Source organism: Paramisgurnus dabryanus, chromosome 1 (assembly GCF_030506205.2).
Source record: "Paramisgurnus dabryanus chromosome 1, PD_genome_1.1, whole genome shotgun sequence".
Lineage (NCBI taxonomy): Eukaryota > Metazoa > Chordata > Actinopteri > Cypriniformes > Cobitidae > Paramisgurnus > Paramisgurnus dabryanus.
Genome location: NC_133337.1, coordinates 17194474 through 17220428, shown reverse-complemented (window position 1 = coordinate 17220428; position 25955 = coordinate 17194474). Strand labels below are relative to the sequence as shown.

At 38.4% G+C, this 25955-nt stretch overlaps 1 protein-coding gene across 2 annotated transcripts; it reads left to right on the top strand.

Annotated features, from left to right (window-relative positions):
- The first annotated feature begins 477 nt into the window (after nucleotides 1–477).
- ptpn12 (protein tyrosine phosphatase non-receptor type 12) lies at nucleotides 478–25712 on the top strand. Of its 2 annotated transcripts, XM_065264153.2 has the most exons (18): nucleotides 478–883; nucleotides 10628–10736; nucleotides 14331–14407; nucleotides 14556–14651; nucleotides 15171–15209; nucleotides 15289–15360; nucleotides 15520–15579; nucleotides 15656–15798; nucleotides 15895–15961; nucleotides 16052–16129; nucleotides 16265–16363; nucleotides 17045–17130; nucleotides 18088–18863; nucleotides 22038–22109; nucleotides 24337–24395; nucleotides 24479–24527; nucleotides 24747–24851; nucleotides 24940–25712. In XM_065264153.2, exons 1-18 carry the CDS (start codon nucleotides 794–796, stop codon nucleotides 24999–25001), a joined length of 2139 nt encoding a protein of 712 aa, XP_065120225.2. In that variant the 5' UTR covers nucleotides 478–793; the 3' UTR covers nucleotides 25002–25712. The 2 variants fall into 2 exon arrangements, with proteins under 2 accessions (XP_065120225.2, XP_065120226.2); XM_065264154.2 differs by lacking the exon at nucleotides 22038–22109 and having other exon boundaries at nucleotides 479–883.
- The last annotated feature ends 243 nt before the right edge of the window (nucleotides 25713–25955 follow it).

The window sequence follows — 25955 nt, the reverse complement described above, 5'->3', positions numbered from 1 at the left end:
AGGGTTGTCTGAATTAAACTGTCATTCAACCACTAAAGCGACGTGACAGCAGACTAAATATTCTGGACAGAACCAGTTATGTTATGAAGTTTTCAGACTGTCAGTAATAGCAGAAGGAAATCTTCGCATTAAGTGAAAACGAACAACTGAAATGTTTTCTCAAGAGTGTTTAATTTACGACACAACCAGACGTGTAACTGTAAAACAATGCTGTTGTTTGCTGACGGTGACGTTATTAAACACCCGTATGTTAGCACGGAAGAGGCGGGTCTTACCTGGTTTAGGGAAATGGGCGGTTGCAATGTTCGACCAATCACAGATAAGCGAATATAATGCAGTGATTGACAGTCAGACCTAGCATTGAGCAAAAAGGACTCGGAGCATGTATTTGATTGACGCGGAGTTTTGTCCAATCACAGTTGATGGTATCCGGCTCTCGCCCAATTAGAGTGAGCGATGTCGCAGTGGGTGGAGCGCCGCAAGCGGCTTTCGGGCGGTCCGGTTGTGTGTTCAGTGTGAATGTGGCAGCCGCAGGGAGGGGCGCGCGCTGTTTATTTCATTAATATAACCGATTCTGTCTTAAAATTGAAAGTGATTTATAAGTGCAGATATTAAGCGGTTTCACAGCACGACGTACGGATCACTGGGCCTTTCTCTTTGAGACTAAGCCCTTAACAGGAGGAATTATGGGGCCGTAAAATGTTGGAAAAATCGCACGAGACTCTTTTCCTAAGGATATTTATATGTATTTATTTTGTTTTTGTTTTGTGGATTAATTAAACGTCTTGTAAGAATGGAGCAAGTGAATATCTTGAAGAGTTTCATTGAAGCCATGAGAAGAGGCGAGCAGAAAGGAGAAGATAACTTCAGCTCGGACTTCATGGTAATATAAAACAATATGCTATTGATGAATGAAACACGCACACACACACGCACCCAGACACAGAGGTAGTGTAACACACACTTGATCTGATCATGTTCACTTCATCTTTATACAGTCAGTCAGTGAGACACTGAGATCAATCCCATTTGGCCTACACACACACACACACACACACACACACACACACACACACACACACACACACACACACACACACACACACACACACACACACTTGAGCCCAGGTTGTCGTAGCAGACTGATAGATCAGCAAATTATTATTTATGTGCTGATATCAGAACAGAATAGAGAAACGTCTTCACTCTTATTGTGTGTCTTCTTTTTCTTTTGTTTGATTTAAGTATTTAATGTCTCTTTAAATAGTTTCATGAGAAACATTCATGTCTTATCAGATGCAAAGAACACACACACACACACACACACACACACACACACACACACACACACACACACACACACACACACACACACACACACACACACACACACACACACACACAGTCAGTGATGCTGATCATCAGCGGTGTCATCAAATCTGATGTCTGTGAGCTTCTGATGGTGTCAAGGGTCATCGAGAGTTCAGAGTTTAGGGTCTTCTGCTACTAACCAAACTTGTTATTTACTGAACAATTTTTGCAATGCTGCACTTTGACATAAGATAATTGAGTGCTTAACATCTTCACCGATCGCAAACAGTTATTTTTCTCCTTTCTCAATATCACTGGCATGACTTGCACTATGAGAACTGTAGCATCAAGGCAAGGCAAGGCAAAGACTAAACTAAATCCTACTTTACACAAAAATAAAAACAACACAACAGTTTTGTTTCAGTTTATATTTGTGTCTGGGTTAACCGTGTGTGTGTGTCTCTCTCTGTAATGTCCTTTGTGAGCTCTTGATTTGTCACACAGCATCAATGCTCAAATATACACAACAAAGCAAATTTCTCCTTGCTGTCTCAAAGGCATCACAAGAGTTTGAAGTGTGCTTGTGTTTTCTGCTGGTTGGTTTAGTTGGCTATGTTTTGAGAAGCTTATTGAAATCAAAGTCAGACACTTTTTTGTTAAGCTCAGAAATTCCCACTTACAGGAAGTGATGTAATACGTGTGTGTGTGTGTGATCTGCTGTGGGGGCGTGTAAGAGCATTATTGTGCGTTTTATGGCATTTTGTCCTAATTGGGTGTTTAGTTGGTTTTATTGGTGTTGTGAGGATTATTTCATGTGTGTGTTGAATGTCGAAAGGGTTGTAGATGGATTATATGACAGATGCAGGGAATTATGGGAAGACTAGAGGAGTCTGACTTATAGATTTTCTATTTTTTACGTTGTGGAGTCACAGCTGAGCATGTGGAATTACATTTTACTGACATTAAGAAACAAAAGGACAGAACATCAGGTGTCATGATGTCATCACATGCACTTTTTAAGAGAACCGTGTGTGTGCGTGCATGTGAATAGTTAGATTGAGAAGCCAGTTGTGCTTATTTGTTCGTAACAGACTGATGTAGTGCTGTGTATTGTCAACAACATCCTGATATGATACATATCCTGATATCAAGCCGGAATATGATGCGAATCACGATATATGCCGTTTTAAATGAAATTTTTCTTCAGAATTCAGTAACATTGTTATCTAGTATTTATTTAATAATCAGTATTGTAACAGTTGTGTTTTTACAATTCAATTATTAGCTTTTGGGGACAAAAAAAGACAAAAACTCTCTCTTGTCCAAGCTACAGTACTTTACTCTTGTTTACAAATTTCTCTCTCGTATAATATGTTAATATGTATGAACATATAAATATGCAGTCAGAGAAAGCACAATCCACACTGTCACAAAAAATTGTCAAAAAATATGTATCCTTGCTGTCACGAAAAGTACAGCACCCGAAAAGCTCATATTTGTATCTCAAGGGTACGTATTGGTACCAAATGTATGCATATCTGCTAGGGATGCACCGATAGGATTTTTTTAGGCCGATACCGATTTAAACAGACAACTTCTGGCCGATGCCGATACCGATATTAAATACTTGTATACAATACTATACAGTTGGTCTATTTGCTAGTTTATTTCTGCATCAAATTATTTTTACTGAACATGGATTTGATCTAATTAACATTCAACTGACCAACATAATAAGAGAGACACAAATTAAGCTTAAACAAATATAATAAGACAACATGACAACCTTCAAAGGTGGTTTTTGCTATTCAGCATTTATTTTATTAACAACATTAACTCGTTTTTTTTTTTACATATAATGGATTTCTTTATGCAGTTAATTAATAGGCTGATACCGATTGTTTTTCTCGTGCTATTGCCGATATGCCGATGGTTTCAAATTCATCAAAAATCGGCCGATAAATATCGGCGGCCGATACATCGGTGCATCACTAATATCTGCACCTAATGGTTCACATTAGGAACCAATTTTTAAGGGGTTTACCTGCTCCAGTGACCGCTAGCTGGGGGTCATATTATGACAAATTTTTTCTAACAGTGCAGGCGGTTGGATTTCTAAATAAATCAGATGATGAGTGTGAGAGGTGCTGTAGTTTGAAGCAGCTTCTCTCTTAACATATACTTTACAGCAGCACCTCTTTCATCTCAGAGGTATCACTGTACTATAAGCAAGCAGCTAGTAACGCTTTATAGATTTTAAATGCACAAAATAATTTTACTGTGGTTGGTTATGACTCGCTCTGTGTTCAACAAATGTTTATGACACCTACACATTTTGTCCAACAAGATAATCTTTACACAGATGAATAATTTTTTTTTTTTTTAAGTCTACATATGTTTACTAGCAATAAAAAGCTAACCTTGGGCTTCAAGTGAAATAAGTTACACCAGGAGTTTTTCAACTGTGGGTTGGGTGACTATCAGTCAAATTTTCATATAATATAGGGCTGCGGATTTTCCAGATTTTTTCCCCAGAATAATTAAAATTTACGTTTTGACGTGATTTCAATTTTATTTAAATCGGGGAATCGAGATTTTGAATGGAAGTTCATTACTGTCAAAGTGAAGGAGTGCAGACATTTCTGATTACACAGCAGGGTTATACTGCATTAAAAATGAACCTGCAGCCGCCCAGGCAAAATTTCGGAACTTCGAAACCAATTTTACGATATTATATTTTGAGCTTTTGTTCTGTGTACGCTGTGGGAGAAGTAATAAAGAGCGCCGTTATCCATATTCGTGTGCAATGTCACTCTCCCTTCCGCATTTGTGCTCTGTCCCTCAGCTCTATTCTACAAAAGTCCAGGGGTCTCATTTATAAAGCGTGCGTACGCACAAAACAGGGCTGGAAACGTGCATACGCCAGTGCCCACGCAAAGGTTGTGATATAAAAAACAAACTTGAAGGGATAATGGGCTTGCAGGGTGGGATCTGAGGATGATTCATGTATGCACACTTGCAGGTGATCTGTGATTTATAAAGGGAACATTGATTTGTTTTATCAATCTTAATATTTGTATTAAGCCATTTTTTGGCTTTTGTGCATACATAGACTTTTAGTAAGGATTCTACGCACGGTTTTATAAATGAGACCCCAGATGACTGAAACCATGACCTAAACCTCACGTGGCAGTTGTACCCTGCTGAATTAGCTACATATGACACATGTCTGCGCAGACTGCATGTATTTCAGTGCAGATAATGCGCTGTGTCTGCACAGAGAGAGCTCGTCTGAATGAAATCCAACGGTCCGAGCAAACAATACAATAAATAGCTTATACAAAAAGTTTGCGATGTCTTCATTGGCAAGGTGAACAGCATGACTAGAAATGTGTGAAACAATGATGACTTATTTGAACAGATTCATTTTAAAGAATGGTAAAATAAGTCAAAAATGGCATACCATATCCAAATTATTGACAAAATTATTCATGAAAAATCTAATTAAATTTTACACAAATCATAGACAATGTTATGAATAGTTAAAAGAGAAATAATAGTTATATTCTTTTCGTTTATTATGTGATGTGAGATTATGAAACTTCAATCAAATACAACAAAACATTATAAAAATGCCTGAACATAGGTTTTAGGTCTAGTTTCACATTTAAGTTATTATTATATTTCTAAACAGCGCCTAATTTCTGCAAAGATATTTAAAAAATATGAATAAACATTTTATATTTATACAATGTTGATTACTCTACTTTGGTGCACTTGAATTACAACTTTAGCTTCTTTAACCAGATGTTCTTGCATCTTATATAAGGAATGTTATTGGAAAGAGAATGTTAATGCAGTTTTGTTGTAGTAATGTTTTAAGTTGACAAGTAAAAAATAAAAAATCGAATTGTGAAGCGGGCAAATGTTCTGAAAAAAAAATCTAGATTTATTTTTTGCCAAATCTCCCAGCCCTAGATATACAGTATCAGGTTAGTTTGATATTTAGTTTGCAGTTAAGCTTTCATTTTATATTAATTAAATGACAAGGAAAATGAAAACTATTCAATTATTAGAGAAAATGTGTTTTTTTATTATAAAAACATGTAAGTGGGTCCCAGGATTCATTTTACTTATTTAAGTGGGTTGCAAAATGAGCAGTTTAGGAACCCCTGAATTACACAACGGTCTCTCGACATCAATGTCATCACCACCAAGCCTCCAACAGCTCTTTCAAACTTTATGAAATACATTATAAAACGTGTTCCCTGATAAGAACATACTCTGTGGATGAATGTTTGTTGGGAATTGTGCCCATGTTGCGTTGTTTTTAAAATTTTTATGTGTGATGATGTTTAAAGTCACCTACAAAGTCTGTAGTTCCATGTAGCAACTTGTAGTAACCACTCTTTTAAAGACACTTTTTAAAGCTAAAAAAGTAATGAGTTGGGGTATTAGTATTACTGTGTGTTTTATGTTGTAAAATTGAACGTAAAAATATATTTGTCTTAACCCAAGATCTTATTTAAAGAGTTTAACTAAAACCCCATTAAAAAAACAAACATTGACTTTGGGACGATGGAACCGAAAGGTGCTAAAATGCTAATCTACTTTCGGGTTTTGCATACAAAAATATACATCATCCCTGCGGCACTCCCATTTTTTTTTTTTTAAACCTGATACTTGAATGTAATGTTATTGTAACACCCTAGTAGCATAATATGCAAGTTTTTTATTATATATAGTTATAATAAATATTATTTGTGTCTTAATAATTATGTTATTATAATTAATTATACATAAAATGTCTAATTTTGTATTACATATGAGTAATACATTTGAGTGGGATTTTTCTTCACATTTTTGGCAATTGTAGGGCTGCCCTGTGCCTTTATATGGGCAAGAAACCGAGCTACAGATGATCTCATGTGATTTATTTCATTAATATAGACTTTTGTTATTATTCAGCTCGTTTTTTTGGGCTAATTTTAATTTTATTTAGGTCACTGTGGTGGATTGATACCCTGTGTGTACTGGTGTGAGCTACATTTTGAGAACTCAATGCTTTACTGTCGTGTTTATTTAGGTTTCAGGTCGCTACCCCTGCGTTACGAGGACATCCAAGCTGTCACCATAATTAACATACAAAACAAATCTTAATAAAAAATAAATAAAAATGGAGATTGAAGAATGTGTTTGGTGAGGGTGATAAGGTGGGGTATATAAGTCCTCATAATGATAACTTCACTAACGTGTGTGTGTGTGTGTGTGTATATGTGTGTGTTTGTGTGCGTCTTTAGTAAGAGGTCAGAGGTCACTGCATTTTCCTATGTGACTCGGCTGCAGTTTGTGTCTGTTTCCTCAATCATCCCACAGCGGATTAAAACCCATTCAAATTTTTCCCACATTAATAGATCAGGGTATATGTTATTATTATAAATAAGATCAGGTTAAGTTGGGCTTGACTTTGAAAATGTTAGGGTTAATTTGTGGCTTAACTGAAACTCATCTTTTATATGAGTAGATTGTGCATGCCCGTGCATGTGTGCACATGTGTTTGTGTTTGTATGTTCTGTTAAGATCATTAGTGGTTTGTTTTATTTACAATTATTGATTAGATCTTTTTTGTTAAGTGAACACACTACACTTCCTGTCTGTATGAGTTGTTTTCTGATAATGGTTCTTCCTGTGTGACATGGCATTATCTGGAAGTTTGTGTTTGTATTTAAGGGGGCCCTGTCACCAACACTCATCTATGTTTTTATTGGTTGGCCTGTCACGATCATAGACTGTAAAAAAAGATGAACATAGTGTCTGTGACGTCACCCATAGGTTTCTGAAGATCGTGAAGATTTGAATCTTAAAGTAGTCGGTGTCTTCAGTCACCATCTTGGCCCCGCGTCACCGCGCATCACTTGCAGATATCCGAAAATGGGTAAAGAGGCGGGACGTGGGTGAAGCTGAGGTGACTGGTTGCTGAAACCACGCCCGCCTAGGTCGACTTCAGTGACACCAGTGGCTGTTAAAATCCTTTCTAAGAACACAACTTATATTTTTTAAGAATATTGAGATGAAAAATATGAAATATTCATATGAAATTGAGAAAAAATGATATTCTAAATATTTAAAACATAAATAAATATGAAGAAATATACATTTAAATTTTAAACGGGTAAAAGTCATTGTTCAGTGTAAATCCCAGCTTCACAGGGTTTATTGATTTAGACAAGTGTTACTCCGATCGCATCTGTGAGTATGCGCCCTTACACGCAATCATATTTATAATAGCTACACCTCAGATCTACACACTAGATGTTATGGTTATGTTTTAGATGACTTTTTATTTGTATAGCTCTTTTCATTGCCTCTATTTCTGACATGGTGGCTCGTTTACGTTAATTTCCTCTCCTCACGTCTCTTTCACGTCGGAGATGCAGGTTAGCTTTGAAACGAATTCCAGTCGGATCTATTCTTTCAAACTGTATGTATTCACTAGAAATAATTTCAGCTCGAGTTCTGCTCTCTGCGCCTGTCACTGTCTGCTCTGGGTGTGTGTGTATGCACTTGGCCTGAATGTGGACCCTGAACTGTGCCTGCCCCTCGGGTGTGCCTCATACGTCCTAAAAATGTTTAGCTGCTGGCTTTTTGATCACCCCCTGATGGCTGGATGCAGTACAAGTCATTAACCCCACTCGATCCATCCCAAGGAAAGGAATAAATTACACTTCCAATAAAATTTCCAAAAGATGATTTTGGTTCTTTTAAAGGTCCCGTTCTTCCTGTGTTTTTGAAGCTTTGATTGTGTTAACAGTGCGCAATATAGCGTTTTCATGTTTCACGTGTAAAAAAACGCGGTATTTTTCGCACAATTTACTTATCTGTACACTGCTGTTTTCACTGTCCTAAAAACGGGCTGATGTCTTCCTTGTTCTATGAAGTCCCTCCTTCAGAAATACGCAACAAATTCCGTGTAGTATGTTTAGCGTGTTGTGATTCGACAGCAGCTTAGCTTAGCAGAGCCATTTGAACCAAAGCTTGCGACTGATGTATTCCTGTGGGCGGAGTTTAGTCAAAAACTGGTTTATTGACGTCATTCAACCGGGAAGTAGAGGGCTGTAGTCCAAAACGGCCATTGCTGTAGGCTTTAAAAGGGGACTTCTGTTAAAGAAAATATATCACTTGGCATTGAACTTTGAGCTTTATCATTTTACAGGTATTATTTATGCTATTATAGCAACATTAGACACTTACTAAAGTTTGAAAAATGGGATCAGGAAGAACGTGACCTTTAAAGGTGCTCTAAGCGAATTCACGCGTTTTAGGCCATAAAACATTTTTTGTTTCATACAGTAAACATCTCACTATCTGCTAGCTGCCTGTCCTCTGAGCACACTGTAAAAAACGCGATCTTTGTAGACAGCCCAGGCTTCGCAAACTGGGCAAAAACAAAGTGGTCAAACCTACCACCACAAAACATAACAAAGGGTTCCATCCAATAAACGACAAGAAGGATTTGGGAGTGGGCGTGTTCATGACTCATTTAGAAAACACGGAAGGGAGCGGAGGGGAGGAGTTAGCTACACTCCATTTTGTTTGACAACACTTCGAACGTCATCAAGAAGGGCCGTCACACAGATTCGCTTAGAGCACCTTTATGGTAATTTGTATCATGCTCAATTTTTCATTTTAGCTAGTAATTTGATGCTATAGAAACAGGGTGTCGAAATGATTGATGTATGTGATTGACAGCTTCTCTGAGCGGACTGTTAGAGCTTCGAGGAAAGATTGAAGATTAAACTAACTATTAATTTTCGATTTGTGTAATTTCACACCGCCAAATGAGTTGTATTTAACTTAACCTATTTTAGCAAACCGGTAAAATGAGACGTTCAAGGGGCGTGGTTGAATTGGGCTTAGGGCGGAAGTCCAAAGTGACGTTTTTGCGTAAAGTGTCTAACGTCGTACATTTTTACTTTATTTCATTATAATAGGAGAGAGTGGCATCGCCTCGTCCATCTTTTTTACAGTCTTTGGTGCCACTCTACCGAGACAGAGGTTAGACAGAAATGACAGAGGCATTCGCGATCGGCTAAAATGCTGATGACATTCATTTTTATGGAAACAAAAACACAAGTAAACAGTATGGCAATATATAGATTCTCTCAAAAAATAAAGCTACCGAGGTCATGGTCACCTATATTAATTATTGCGACAAGCCTAAATTGTCATCATATTTAAATGTAAGACACATGGGACAGTTCAGTGTCCTCATAAAGCTCAGCCAGTGAGACCGAGAGGAGGAGTTTATGTATTGAAATTGTAAAATAGTTTTGTAATGAAGCTGCCTGTCAGTTCTGCTTGACTGAATCTTGAGGAATGTGGTCGGTCTATGGATTGACCTGCAGTAACACGCCTGATCTTCTGTCATTTGATGATCAACTCAAATACATTCCTTTCAATATTCTGCAGCTATCGGGAATAATATGGATAGAAACAAACAAACACTGTGGGTACTTTCAGCTTTGTTAAACAAACTCATATGAATGTTGTTGTCTCTGTAGCCTGAAGTCAGTACAGTTAGGTTGATTAAAAACCAATAGAAATTGATGAAATATTCTCATTTAGACAGCTGGGTGTGCATGTGTGGTCAGTCAGCTACATGGGCGTCGGCTCCAGCGTTTTGATGTGGGTCTGATGGGGGCTTTAAACCTTAAAGAATGGACCAATGAGAAGTGAATGCAGCAGAACTGTGTCATGTCGACCATTGTTCCACCCCAACACTGACAGGAAAGGAAGTATTACACACACACACACACACACACACACACACACACACACACACACACACACACACACACACACACACACACACACACACACACATACATACAGTACTTCCCACACACAGACAGAGCTTCCTGCATTGGATAAACCAAATGGAGGAAACAGGCAGACGTGATGTTTGAATCCGCGTGTTGCTCACGTGTGCTTGAAAAAGCATAAACCTAACTGTGTATTCACACACACATGATGAGTCCAGTCAAACAGCGAGTCCAGTCTCTCAAAACATCATTTTCGTTGGATAGTCTTACTTAACCTGAGGGGAAATTGTCCTGGGACTTTGATGAGGGAAAGAGCGATCTGCATTCTGTCCAGGGCTCTGTGAAATGTACAGACAATCTGGCATGTGCAGTCACGTGAGACTCCAGTAGTACAAGCAGCAGCATCTACGTTTATTATCTGTCTATAAATGTATTATGAACAACACATGTTTGTTCTGCATTGACCCTGTTCTTCTTTGTATGGTCATTTACAGCGATTGCGTCGATTATCAACCAAATACAGAACAGAGAAAATCTACCCTACGAATGTTGGAGAGCAGGAGGAAAACGTGAAGAAAAACCGATATAAAGACATTCTGCCATGTGAGTACCGCTATGTGTGAACTTGCTTACCTGTTTACTGAGCAGTGCAGTGTACAAAAGATATATAACTGACCACAACAGGTTTTCATCAGAATTAGATAGCAGTAACTATAAGGCTAGGTTAACACTAGTGTGCTTTAGAGATGAAACGATATGAACATTTTACAGCACGGTTATAGTGACCAAAATCACCACGGTTATCAATATTATCATGGTTTTGTAAACAATTTCTGGAAATGTTTAGTACTGATGTAACTGTAGTACTGATGCAAACAAAATTTTAAATTGATTTTACATGTAAGTTTACTTTTGTTCACATAAACATCAAATTAGTAACATTAACATTAATCTTGGCACATTTGAGGTTGTGAGATAAATGTTCATCTAGTTCAGATAAAACACAAGTAAGTAATTCAGAGTTTCATATAAACACAGGACAAATAATCAAGTCATCTGTCTGCGTATTTTGTGAGAAATCAAGTAAGCTGCATGACACCTGCACTCACAGCAATGCACAACGCTTGCTAAGGGTGCCATGTCACAAGACTTTTTTAAAGCCCGGAATACACGGCAGGATTTTTGCCCTCCTATAAGATCATTACCTTATCACACTGTGCGACATGGATCGTTTAAACTCTGGTACGACAAGCATGTAGACTGTACGATGATGACACGGAAGCGTCGGCGGCTGCGTCACACGTAAGCGCAACGTCACCCTCATGAGCTCGTGGTAAACAAATACCAGTACGCAGGTCGTAGCAGCAAACACACTGTGCGGTGATGATGCAGAATTTTTGAAAACTATCGTAGGCTATCTTTGGACGCAAGGCCGGGATAACGGCCGTCTTTGAACCTATCTCACTGTACGACATAGGAGAGTTAGTAGATTAGCATGGGAGGATTTGAACATGAAAAGCGGAGTATACTGACACATTTCCGCGGTTAAAACAACATTTCATTCATGTTTATTTGATGCTATAAATTTACTAGAAGTAAGTAAGTAAGTTTATTTATAAAGCACATTTAAATTCAGCTCTAGCTGACCAAAGTGCTATACAGATACATAACAAGGGAGTCAATACATAATCAGTAAAAAAGAGCACAATAAAATAAGTAGAATAAAATGTAAAAAAAAAAGAAAAGAGAAAGATTAACACTCGGCAGGAAAGGCCTGACGATGCAGATGAGTTTTTAGTTGTCTTTTAAAAACCCCAACAGATGTCGCATTTTTTATACTGAGAGGAAGCTGGTTCCAGAGAGCGGGCGCAACCGTAGCAAAAGCTCTTTCCCCTTTAGATTTAAGCCATGAGCAAGGAATATAGAGAAGAGCTTGGTTGTTGAACCTCAGAGATCTGGGTGCTGAATAAGGGTGAATGATTTCAGAAATATAGTTGGGAGCTTTACCTCTTAGAGCTTTAAAAACAGTTAAAAGAACTTTAAACTGTATTCTGAAATTAACTGGAAGCTAATGTAGGGAGGTACTGGCGATATATGATCAAACTTTTTCTTACTGGAGAGGAGCCTTGCAGCTGTATTTTGAACTGTTGACGATTTAAAGAGGAATGTGGAAGACCAATATAAAGAGAATTACAGTAATCTAATTGAGATGAGATAAACGCATGTGTAGGAAGAGATGATTTGAAAGGTGAGACTTTGTTTAATATTATCAAAAGTAACCGAAAAGTAACCTGGTCTGTCCTGTCTGTCAGCACCTTGTCAGTGTTTGCTCTGTGATGTATTTTTCACTGTGTGTGAACCTTGCGGGCTTTGAGAGCGACGTAGACCATTAATAACACAGACTGTTAACAATTGTTTTTAATTTGTATTTAAACATACTTTATGATAATTGTTTTATAAAATATTTTTATAACACGGTTTTGGCGGTTATAGAGTTCTAACGACGGTGTTCAACTATAACTGTCTGTCTCACGTTTATATAATAGGGACTTTAAGCAACAGCTGCTAATCGAATGGCTACGGCGACCGGAAGTATGCTATCACACCGCCGTAGCCAAGAATGTAAACATCACTAAGCAACCGTAAACAGGACAGTGCAATGCGGCATTAATTAATTTATTAAGATACAAAAAAGCAAGAAAAGAATTGTTTTTGGCATTAAATGACAATCTTTTGTCAAGAGAGGAGTTTTTACTATTGTATGATGTAAATAAGTCTGGAAAACCCAGATTTACCGTGTAAGCAATACTTGCCTTTTAACCTTGATAAGGAAGACAAATGTTGCCTGAGGCGTTGTTGCAAACAACAGACGTATCTTTATACAAACGGAAAAAAACAATCTTTAAAATTAGCTTAAATTTGAAACATTTTAACACACATTATTATATGACGGACTAATGGTACAATCATAAACTGATGCAATTACAATGACATATGCCATAAAACATAACTTTTATTTACCTAATTTCTCACATTGTAGCGAATCGGGCAAATCAGCTGTTCTCCCGTAGTATGAATTTCCTAAAGTAGCAGTTAAATTTGCGCATGTGCAATACAACGCCAGAACACCGTTGCCGATGTATAATGATGTATAACTGTTTTGTTTGTTACTTTCCTGACAATGTATAATTCCAGTGATATTATTCAGTACATTCAATATTATCAAATTATTCTTCACTCTTTCAGACCCCTCTATTTAATACTTTGTATGCAAAGAGGGAGTCGTTGTTATTGTTGTTGTAAGGGTTTGTTTAGTTCAGTAGTGTTGTAGTAATTGTGTCAAAAACAGTAGTATAACAGGAAAAAATAATCGGTTTAGCATATCGGTTATCGGGCACATAAGCATCCAAATATTTGGTATCAGCTAAAAAACAAATCAGTATCGGGTGATTACTAATTATAATATGTGGAAATAGTTGGTGGCACTAAGTTTCGCTTTACAGAATTGAGATGACGTGCAATCCCTTTAAAGCTGGCACAGAAGAGGCCAGCGGTAGCGCTATCACTAATAATTCATTTTAGAAGTCGACCGATATGTTTTTTTCTCTGCCGTTTCCGGTATATAGAAATCAGATCAGCCGATGGCGATATATGATGCCGATTTTCTTGGGCGATATGTTTGACCAATTTTCTGTTTGTTAGGCCTGTCGCCATGATGACTATATCGACATATCGACAATAGGTGTACTTATGCGCTTGATGTTTTCAGTTCAGTCTCCATGACGTTGTCTTTCACACAGTTGTTGATGGCATTGGTTTGTCGAATCAGGGAAGGAAACGCAATAATCCAGAAGATACAATTTAGGGAGTGAAAGGGGCACCCATGCCTTCGTTTACATCTGTGGTGTTTGCAGCATGTTCTCTCTGTGTCAGCGTGGGAAAAAGCGTTAAGAATAAACAAACAAACAAACATTAATCTGTTATGGTTTACGGATGCTGAATGAGATGATGATTATCTGATGAAGGTTTCTAATCTATGGTCATATATCTGAAAATAATCAAGTTTGTTTGTGTCTGTGTGTCTTCTTATGGGTTTGTTCACACTGAAAGAAATGTGGTCATTAATAAAGGAAATGAAGTGTGGAGGTTTTATCATAATAAGATTAAGTCACAAGATCTGTTTCTCTTGCACATCAGTTGATCACAGTCGTGTGAAGTTGACGTTAAAAACATCTAATGAAGACACAGACTACATCAATGCTAACTTCATCAAGGTACTGAAGACTTCCTGCACCTTTAAGTGTGTGTGTGGTTTTATTCAAATGTTTTTGGTGTAATTGGTTCTGTTCAAATCCAACTCTTAATATTTTTTGTGTTTGTGTGTATCTGTGTGTGTGTGTGTATATGTGTGTGTGTGTTCAGGGAGTGGACGGACCTGAGGCCTACATTGCCACACAGGGTCCGCTGCCCAACACTGTGCTGGATTTCTGGAGGATGATCTGGGAATATAAGGTTGCGGTGAGTGTTGATATGCACAGTTACACAAAAGACTGACTTGGTTGTAATAAAAATAATCTTTTATCTAACATAGTTGTTTTCCTTTTTCTGATTGTACAGGCAAATATTAAAATAAAAATTAATTAAATTTGAATTTCATCCTTTGATATTATACAGTATTTTAAAACATTTTAAATTGCCATTCATAGAAAAAGACTGGCTTACCTCATGAACGTAACATGTTTAATTATAGCATAAGTGTTAATTGTTGTAATGCGTGTGCAGGAATAGAAAAAGAGAAAGGATGAAGTCATATATGTCTGTATACAGCGTCAAGATTCAAATGATAATTGGTTTAAATTTCAAATGATCTGTCAATGTTTTTTAAAGTAATAATAGAATATGATTTGTTTTACGCAATCTTGTAGATTTAAATATATGTAGTTTACTTCAGCTTATCTGTTTCGTGTTGATATTTTTCAACATCGTGTTTGACAACGTTTGAATCATGTGGGACGTTCTTTCTCTCTCCGTCCACAGGTCATAATGATGGCGTGTCGAGAGTTTGAAATGGGAAGGGTAAGACTGTGAGACACTTTTACAAAAACAAGCTTGACTTCACAGACAGAAACAATTCCAGAGCTGTTTCTTTTTGCAGAAAAAGTGTGAACGTTATTTTCCTCCGTTTGGAGAAGAACCCATGACGTTTGGACCCTTCAGGATATCCTGTGTGAGTCCCCACTACGCTTCCCAACATGCAACACTCTCATTCAGGCACACAAAACGATTGATTTCGACTCGCTCTAAATCTTCATTCATTCTCATCCAGTTGAACGTTAAATGTTATGATGAGATCACAATGACTGAAAATCTTAGAAATCTTTTTCAGGACTCGGAACAACCAAGGACCGATTATTTCATCCGGACGCTCGCGGTGGAGTTTAATAATGTGAGTGTGTGTGTGCGTATGTGTGTGTTTCCATGAGGATTGTCATTTAAACCTTTATTTCTCATTCGTTTTTCAGGAAACCCGGCGAGTGACGCAGTTTCATTACGTGAACTGGCCTGACCACGACGTCCCGTCATCATTCGATTCCATATTAGATATGATCGCTCTAATGAGAGAATATCAGGAACATGACAACGTTCCCATCTGTGTCCACTGCAGGTATCACAGCTTTGATGTGATATGTGAATGTTAGTTTTATTGTGACATGAATGGTTTAGGTAGCAAACAGTAACTGTGTTGTAAATGTGTCAACAGTGCTGGCTGTGGGCGGACGGGAGCCATCTGTGCAATCGACTACACATGGAACTTAATGAAAGCTGGGGTAAATAACACACATACAAGCACACACACACTCTGCATTTGTGTATTTAGGGGTAACATTGTGTGGTGTGTTGTTGCTGTTTTTTTGTAGAAAATTCCAGAGGATTTTAACGTTTTTCAGCTAATTCAAGAGATGAGGACTCAGCGCCATTCTGCAGTACAGACCAAAGTAAACTTCACTACACTTAAAATGACACGTCACACACTTAACATTCCCAACTGCACAAAAACATGCTTTCTCAAGTACATAATACACATTTTGCAAACTTGGCTTTTCTAAACTCATTCTTGGTCTATCTGGTAGGAGCAATATGAGCTGGTTCATCGAGCGATCGTTCAACTCTTTGAGAAACAACTGATGCTATTAGAGAGTCCAACAAACTCTGAGGGCACAGACGGGATGGTAATACAACACACATATGCACACAAACATACACACAATTTTATGTCCACATTATTTAATATTTTGAATAAAATAAAACTATCTAATAAAATAAGATGGGTCATTCCCATTCTGTGGAATGAAAGATGGGCGTTACAGGACATGGGGCGTAAATTGTAACAGGGCCCAATGTATGAACAACTGTGAACATAATTGATGTAGGTGTTGAGTAAGGAATAATTGACTCCGGCCCTTTGACTAATTCGAAAATAATGCACACCTGCAGTCTAACGGCACCACGCAAAGCCTTGGGTGTGCATTATTTTCTTATAATTCAACAACCGTCGTCAATTATTCCATAATTAACAACACCTACATCAATTATGTTCACAGTTGTTCTTACATTATAGGGGAAACAAACAAATAGGTCACGTCACGTGACAATGAAAACATGTATGTCTCTGATGTGTATCTGATGTATGCATACCACATCCAAAAATACTGTATACAATCCAGTGATTTAACATTCAAGAAATAGGTTCCTTACCTTAACTTGAGTTATGTTTAGCGTTTGATAAATATGTTTATGTCCTTATAAATATTTATTTAGAAAATTATCAGAACTTCAACTTCTTTAGGTTATATTTACATTTAACTTGTTGTGTGTTGTTAGTGTAACCCTCACACTCTCCCACATTACAGGAAGAGGGCAGCCCGGAAAAACCCAGCCAGAACTCAGATGAGGAAAGATGGGACGCGCCCCCTCCCAAACCGCCCCGTATCCGGAGGTAAAACCCCGCCCACTCTATACACCCCAACAGAATCTACCCATGAGCTCTCAAACTGCCTGCATCACACTTGATGAACAAACATGGCCTCAGTATAAGGTTTCTTTGTGTGTTCGCGCATTCACAGTTTGGATTTTGATCATGCATTCTGACCATTTATACCCTACTTTTATTTACTAGTCTGTGACCCCAAAAATGTAATCATGTATATATGCACAAGCACACACAGAAGATCAAATTTTTGTGAATACATTAAAAATCTCTTACAAGTATGTACTCACACAAGCACACATGCTTGGAATTTTCTTTACAAAGTCTCTCATGCTTTGTGGATGTATCAGGGTCATGAAAATCTAAAAGAGATTTTTAAGGCGTTAACAAATATGTATAAGCAGCTCGCATCAAATTCAAAGCACTGCTCCTTGCCTTTAAAACCACCACTGGGCCAGCACCCCTTTACCTGCATTCGCTTATACAGACATATGTACTCTCTAGATGTGGTGCCATCCCAAAAAGGGAAAAAATCACTTTGCGCATATCGCATACCTTCTCTGGTTCTGTTCCTCCTCTGTTGAATGAACTGCCGGTTTCGACAAGAAACTACTGCTTGTTTCTACTGCTGACTCTGTAGTCTTCTTTAAGTCGATTTAAAAAGCCATATCTTCCGCCAAAAAAAGCGTCTGCTAAATATAAATGTATTAATACAAGGTCTAATAAACAAGGTATTTTACCATGTTTGAAGCCCCCAAGATCAGGTACATATATAAACTATTTAAAATGATTTAATCTTAGATCATTTACATTTTTGGGCTGATGTTGATGTACATATGCAAAAAAATTCACTGCAATATATGACATGAATGTGTCCTTGAAAATTTATGTATAGTGCCCTCTAGTGGTGATTGCTGCTTTTCATTGTCTCTAGATCTTCTGATAATATTTTCTCGCTTTTCTCAGTAATCAGGTAGAGGGTGACGTGAAGGAGGAGATTTTGCAGCCCCCAGAGCCACACCCTGTTCCTCCAATCCTCACCCCGTCCCCTCCTTCTGCATTTCCTACAGTCACAAACGTGCGTCAAGACAATGACAGATACCACCCAAAACCTATTATGCACGTGGTGGCATCTGATCAGAATCCTGACCTCAATGAGAACTACAACAAACCTGGAGAAAATCACCCAGCACCTCCCGCCCTGACAATGCAACCTCCCACTCCCTCCCCGGGCGAGGGGCTCGACAAACGTCTGGAACGAAAGCTGAGCATCGAGATCAAGAAGGTTCCCCTGCAGGAGGGGCCACGCAGCTTTGAGGGGAACGGAGCCCTGCAACGCGCGCATGCCTTTAAACGCTCCAACACCAGCAGCAGTTCCATGTCCGAAGACTCTGACGATGCTCCACGACCGAATCACCTACCACTTAAAGTGGAAAAGGGTCAGGCCACCTGGTCCGTGCCTAGTCCCGACAGGCCGACATCACCCGCTGAGTGGACTCCAAGCCCCACCCCACCATCTGTGATTCTGAGCGCACCACATAGAACCGCCCTCAGCTTCACCAACCCCCTGCATTCAGACTTCTCTGAGGCAGAGGATGGAGGGAGAGGTGGTGCCAGCACCAACTCCAGTATTTCCATGACAACTAGTACCGTTTCTGTGGCACAGCAGGGAGAGCATGCCCCCCGCAGGGTCACTCCGATGTCCATCGCTGGGAACAGTCTGCCAACAGGGACAAGCACAAGTATGTCTTAAGTTTATATCTGTGCTTTTTCTTAATTCTTTATTACATTTAGCCTCCTTTAATGATTGACTGCCATTTTCAGTAGTTTCCTGTAAGTGACCTGGAGCCCATCTGAGTCCAGTAGTAACAGCACATTGTTTTCAGTAGTTTCAGTTTTAGTGACCAGGAGCCCATCTGAGTCCAGTAGTAACAGCACATTGTTTTCAGTAGTTTCAGTTTTAGTGACCAGGGGGCGTATTACAGAAAAGTCCTAACTTTAAAATCTTATCTTAACTGTTTGGTAACCATGGTAATTTCAGTTAGGACCTCATTTAAGACAAAAGCTATTACAGAATGATGTTCCTAAATGCATTATCTTATCTTAACTGCAGATAGGAAAGTGGTATTACAGAAGCATCCTAACTTGACAAAACATCCTAAAAACTTAAGTCTTAACTTTAGGGTAACCTCACAGGTGTCCTAACTTAAAACTTTAATGAGAGCCAGCTGAAACAATCACATTATGATAGAGCTGCGGGAGAATACAGTACACACTTGACTCAGCATCTATTCTTGTCATGTCTCTATCAAATGTTGAAATGTACAATAGTATCCTAGCACTTAGGAAGAATAATTTTTTTTAATTTTTGTAAGTCACATTTGCTAAATGTTTAAATTAAATGGTAACTGATAGATGATGTGCTAAAACACTAATACAGAAAGACACAGACTATGATTACTATGAATTTAATAAAATGTATTTTTCTGGCCCATTGAAATTAAAAGGACAATTCTTTTGTTTACTGTAGCAGCAGCTCACGCATTGCTGGTTGCTTGGTAACAGACATGACAGTTGATAGCCGAACATGATTAAGCGATTTGGGATTTCCTAACTAGAGATGAGATAAGATTTGGTGAAATAAGATGAGAATCCTAAATCAATTTAAGATTTGCTTCTGTAATATGAATTTGTGAAAAATCTTAACTTAACACATCATATCTTAAGTTAAGACCTAAGATAGAATGTTTCTGTAATACGCCCCCTGGATCCCATCTGAGTCCAGTAGTAACTGCACATTGTTTTCAGTAGTTTCAGTTTTAGTGACCAGGATCCCATCTGAGTCCAGTAGTGACTGCCCGTTGTTTTTAGTAGTTTCAGTTTACGTGACCAGTAGCCCATCTGAGTCCAGTAGTATCAGTTTTAGTGACCTGGAGTCCATATGAGTGCAGTAGTGACTGCCCGTTGTTTTCAGTAGTTTCAGTTTTAGTGACCTGGAGCCCATCATAGTCCAGTAGGGTATGCCCCTTGTTTTCAGAAGTTTCAGTTTTGGTGACCAGTAGCCCATCTGAGTCCAGTAGTTTCAGTTTAAGTTACCTGGAGCCCATCATAGTTCAGTAGGGTATGCCCGTTGTTTTCAGTAGTTTTAGTTTTGGTGACCAGGATCCCATCTGAGTCCAGTAGTGACTGCCCCGTTGTTTTCAGTAGTTTCAGTTTTGGTGACCAGTATCCCATCTGAGTCCAGTAGTGACTGCTCGTTGTTTTCAGTTGTTTCAGTTTTAGTAACCTGGAGCCCATTTGAATCCAGTGGCGACTGCCCGTTGTTTTCAGTTGTTTCAGTTTTAGTGACCAGGATCACATCTGAGTCCAGTAGTGACTGTCTGTTGTTTTTAGTAGTTTCAGTTTACGTGACCAGTAGCCCATCATAGTCCAGTAGGGTATGCCCCTTGTTTTCAGTAGTTTCAGTTTTGGTGACCAGTAGCCCATCTGAGTCCAGTAGTTTCAGTTTAAGTTACCTGGAGCCCATCATAGTTCAGTAGGGTATGCCCGTTGTTTTCAGTAGTTTTAGTTTTAGTAACCTGGAGCCCATTTGAATCCAGTGGCGACTGCCCGTTGTTTTCAGTTGTTTCAGTTTTAGTGACCAGGATCACATCTGAGTCCAGTAGTGACTGTGCGTTGTTTTTAGTAGTTTCAGTTTACGTGACCAGTAGCCCATCTGAGTCCATAAGTATCAGTTTTAGTGACCTGGAGTCCATTTGAGTGCAGTAGTTACTGCCCGTTGTTTTCAGTAGTTTGAGTTTTGATGACCAGGATCTCATGTGAGTCCTGTAGTGACTGCCCGTTGTTTTCAGTAGTTTCAGTTTAAGTGACATGGAGCCCATTATAGTCCAGTAGGGTATGCCCGTTGTTTTCAGTAGTTTTAGTTTTGGTGACCAGGATCCCATCTGAGTCCAGTAGTGACTGCCCGTTGTTTTCAGTTGTTTCAGTTTTAGTGACCAGGATCACATCTGAGTCCAGTAGTGACTGTCCGTTGTTTTTAGTAGTTTCAGTTTACGTGACCAGTAGCCCATCTGAGTCCAGAAGTATCAGTTTTAGTGACCTGGAGTCCTTTTGAGTGCAGTAGTGACTGCCCGTTGTTTTCAGTACTTTCAGTTTTGATGACCAGGATCCCATGTGAGTCCTGTAGTGACTGCCCCGTTGTTTTCAGTAGTTTCAGTTTACGTGACCAGTAGCTCATCTGAGTCCAGTAGTATCCGTTTTAGTGACCTGGAGTCCATTTGAGTCCAGTAGTGACTGCCCGTTGTTTTCAGAAATTTCAGTTTTAGTGACCAGGAGCCCATCATAGTCCAGTAGGGAATGCCCGTTGTTTTCCCACTGATTTGTGGCTTCGACAAAAGCTTATATTATTACCTAACCTGTTGGAGGCTATCCTGAATGTTTTCTGTTTTATCCACACATTCAGTTTTTATGTGCAGAAGAGCAGTAGGATTTGTTTTTATTTATATACTGTTGCCAAGTATTTTGATGTGTCTCCCTTAAAGAGTTGGAAAGAAGCACAAAGTTTGATGAGTATGAACGGTCTTGTCAGGACATGGTTGTGTTATGTTTAATAAAGTGACTGTGTGTGTGTGTATGTGAACAACAGCTCACATCTACCTGATGTGAAATAGCTGCTTACATGTTTGTGGTCAATACATGTAATACTCTGAAAATCTGTGGGGAGCTTTAATTCATCTGATCAATTCCAGCTTCAGCTCTGCCTAATATTTCTTGTGCAAAGCACTCAGCATGCCTTGATCATTGCTTGGTACTTGTACATGTGTTTCGGGGCTGCTTAGCTTGTTGTGGTGAAGCGCTTTCTGTGTGTTTGTGTGTGTTTGAGCTCTGGTTGGTAATGGCACTCTTATCTGCCTCAGACTGTGACGAGAGTGAAGATTCACCTCCCCCTCTTCCCGAGAGAACCCCTGAGTCCTTCCTAATGTCCACAGGTGCGTCTGTACCACTATCAGCCACGTGAGGGCAGCAGAGGCTCTAAGCACCCATTTGACAATAAACTCTTGCGCTATAGAGGGAAATACAGCACACCCTTCATCTTTTTTTTGTATTCAGAAGGAATTTAAAAGATTTTTATATTACGTTTGCTTCATGTCATTCAAACAGTGCTTGGCTAAATTTTCCTTGGTTATTTATGGTTAATAGTGTAAACAAACACACACACAAACAAACAAACAGAAGAATATTGAGACGTGAGATATATATAAAATACGTATATATTGTCATATAATAAAACCTATTTGCAATGTGTCATGAATTTCATGACGATTAAAGAGCCCTTGATTTTATCTACTGCAATACATCAAACTTATTCTTACTACCGTCTTATTTTGTTTTACTTTTATTATTGTTATTATTGCGTTTTTATATAGCAAATCCTGCTATGATATATAAATGTTTTGTGTTATAAAAGTTTGTATCACACTGAGGATATTTGTGCATTTGAGAATGGTTTGGATAACAGCAAAGGGAATGAGATTTTTTGCATTATGGAAAAAAAAATTTCAGGAGGAAGTGTTTAATGTAGGAATGTGCGTTGCGACTAATTAAGCAGCCGTTTAAACAAAAAATTAAAATCTCCCTAAAGACAGTCCAAAAACTTGCGTGTTTAGTTATGTATAAATACGATCCATTAATTTAATTTATTAATAAACATCCATCCCATCATTAGTGCAGTTAAATAAAGATTATAATAAATATGCAGTGCGCTTGTGTAAACATTAGCATAACATTGCTTATAGGGCTGTTACGATTAATCGTGTGTCCCATTAAAAATGCCTGTCTGAAATAGATTCTGAATCGCAAGGCTGCGATTCTGTGTTTCATGCACAGCTTGTGTGTATACTACGGCATTTGGTCAGTAGGAAATCGTTTATAATGTGAATTTAAAAAAGCAACACTCGTTAAACAAAATCACTCAAAATATTCTTTATTATCATGAAAATACCTGAAACAATCTGAAGAACAGCGATAGAAATATTCCTGCAGACATTTCCTGGAATAGTGTTTGTAAAGCTACTTCTTCTGTGGCACAAAGGGAGTTTCTGCACGAGAGCGCCCCCTAGATTTGGGATGTGTCGGGATTTCACCGTAATTCTTTCAAATTCATTCATTGAGAAAACGCGCATTTGCGCAATTAATGGTTACACCCCTAAGCTTGTGTGAATTCCGCAATGTGGATAATGAGGGCGCAATTGCAAAATCCAGGCATTAAAAAAAGTTTTATTAAATAAAATGAGAGCAATATGGGAAAACAGACGAAACATAAAGCTTCAACATGTTTTATTCAGACAGAATATAATGGTGCGTTTATACCAGATGCGAATAAAGCATTAAGCGCAAGTGATTTATATGTTAAGTCAATGCAAAGACATGATAGACATCCTGCGATGTGATTTGCACAAATGAGGCTTGAATGACGTGTTTCACGCGAAGGGCGCTGCGCAAAGTGAGCGTTTTGGGTGTTTAACACGATTGGACAACTTGATAAGTTGTAAAAAACGCTCTTTACTCAATTTGAACAATAGAGTATTTGTATATTTTTTTGTGTAGTCGACTACTGTTTTAGGTGTCCACTAGAAGCAGCTGTACCGTTTAGTCAAATAGCCTTGTACATCCCTAAGTTTAATTCTCATTAAAATACTTTCAATAGTTGTAAAAATACACTTCCTTATATTATTTGAAAATCAGATTTCTTTTTTGTTTCCTTTTTTGATTTTGTTGGTAAATATATATAAAAAAGAAATCAAATAGGCTTGGAATTGAAATGTCTCTTAAGTTTGAAATGCTTGTATTGAGCGATGCTCCTGTAATGATTCTCAATTAGTCCTGGATTTAATATTATTGCAGAAAAATGAGTTGATGTTGAATTAGGTTTTAGTAAAGAGGTAATTGATTTACGTAACAGATAAAAATGCTCTTTTGATTCCAATGAAAAACACAGTTAATTTGTGCCACTGTGGTGGATGCTCTCAGATACACAGTTGCGTCTCTGTGTTAATGCCTCCAAGTTTAGTGTTGATGTTTTGCAAAATTTTTAGAGGTTGTTTATAGGATGATGGGGTTTAATCATGATAGTTCATAAATCAGAGCTTCACATGTGCAGTGTTGATTCAGTCTGTCATTCCACTAGACTTTAACTTTCACTGGTGTTTGATTCAGACCCCACAGATGTGAAGGTGTCACCAACTAAGGATGTTTTAGAAGAAGCGTCTTCACAGGTGAGAAAGCAGCAATCGTAAGAGCCTTACTGCTTTACATATCCAAGACCAGATCTTAAAACGTCGGTCTCTTCCTCTCACAGGTGTCGGGAAGCACACAGAAGAAAACCCCTGTTAGTCCTCGAAAGAGTGGTACGTCACGCTGCACACATTCAACCACGTTCCCGGTGGGAAGATTTGAAACCAGTACCTGTCATTATTTATTAAGATGCTTAAGTGTAAATGTTCAAATGGATGAATGTGCTTTATTATGCCTAAAACACAACAACAAAAGAAAACCCAAATAAGCGATTAGTACCACAGATGTGTTTCTGGTGCATGTATAATCCCAAGTTGTTTCTTTATTTCTAGATGTGGAGAAGAAGGGTCCAAAGGCTCAAGATGCGATGTCAGTGGCCACACCCCTAGATGTCCTGACAGACAAGAAAACACAAACTCAAGCCATCTCCCAGATGGGTGAGTGATGGAGTTGGGGCAGGAAGAAGATGATAGCTACACATTTAAAGTAATCTAATCAGAGTTTTACCATTTGTGTAAACGACAGGATTTGGCAGCCGTTGCGCGCAACCCAAAGGCCCACGAGACCCTCCGACAGAGTGGACATGACTGCCATCATGTCATACACTTAGACGTTGCACCTCTTCATCTTTTTCGTCGCTGCAGATGGTCGATTAAAGGCTGTGTGGCCTTATCTCTGACTAACACAATCAGTAAAGATACAGTGATAATCTCCCATAATGCACTTGTGCGCCCACTGCTGCTGGCTGCTGTGAACTCAATGTGCTGGTGCTAGAAACCATCTGCTGGGACCAGAAATCTGCCTTATTGCTCAGTGATTAGACTAAGAGGTAATAAACAGATACTAGTTAGTGACGCTGCATCTTTTCCAGTAGTTTTAGATCTTCATTTTGACCAGACGACAATAAGACGTGTGTGTGTATATATACACGGGGCCAGATGACTATATCCACAATCTTGCATATGTGTACAGGGCTGTGCAGTAAATGTTCATAATAACAATGAAAATGTACTATCACTGAATATGATGATGCATGAAACCTGTACCTCAATCTGTACATTATCTGCCCATCATGTTAGAAGAAATGTTTTCAGGGTTGTTTTTGTTAGTTTGTCATTTTTTTCTCCTGTTCTTTTATTTCTAATATTCAGGTGTATTTTTTTCAAGGCTGGTATGTTATCAGCCACATCACGACATGCCGCAGACTCAAGATTGTAATAATGCTTTTGTAAATTGAATTCTAGAGGTTATTTTTGTATATGCCATTTTCTCACGTTACAAAAAACGCCCTGACAGAACTTTGTGCAGACTGTGCCTTTTTGTGTTTGTGTGTGATTGTGTCTTTGTGTGTGTGTGTCTGTCCTTGTTTTTGTTTTTTGTTTGAGAGCATGAGAGAAGTGCACAGTGTCACATTTAAATCTCTGGGATTTTACTGAACCTAAAAAAGCAGTTATTGTTAATATATAATGTGTTGGAATATAATCCTTTGTTCACATGACTGATGTCAGATCAGTAATATTTATTATCCTGCCTCACACACA

Coding starts and splice junctions, on each gene's coding strand:
- ptpn12 (XM_065264153.2), top strand. CDS start 794: ATGGAGCAAGTGAATATCTTGAAGAGTTTCATTGAAGCCATGAGAAGA. Junction 16,364..17,044: donor CTGAGGGCACAGACGGGATG/GTAATACAACAC, acceptor CCCACATTACAG/GAAGAGGGCAGCCCGGAAAA. Junction 22,110..24,336: donor GTCCTTCCTAATGTCCACAG/GTGCGTCTGTAC, acceptor TGTTTGATTCAG/ACCCCACAGATGTGAAGGTG.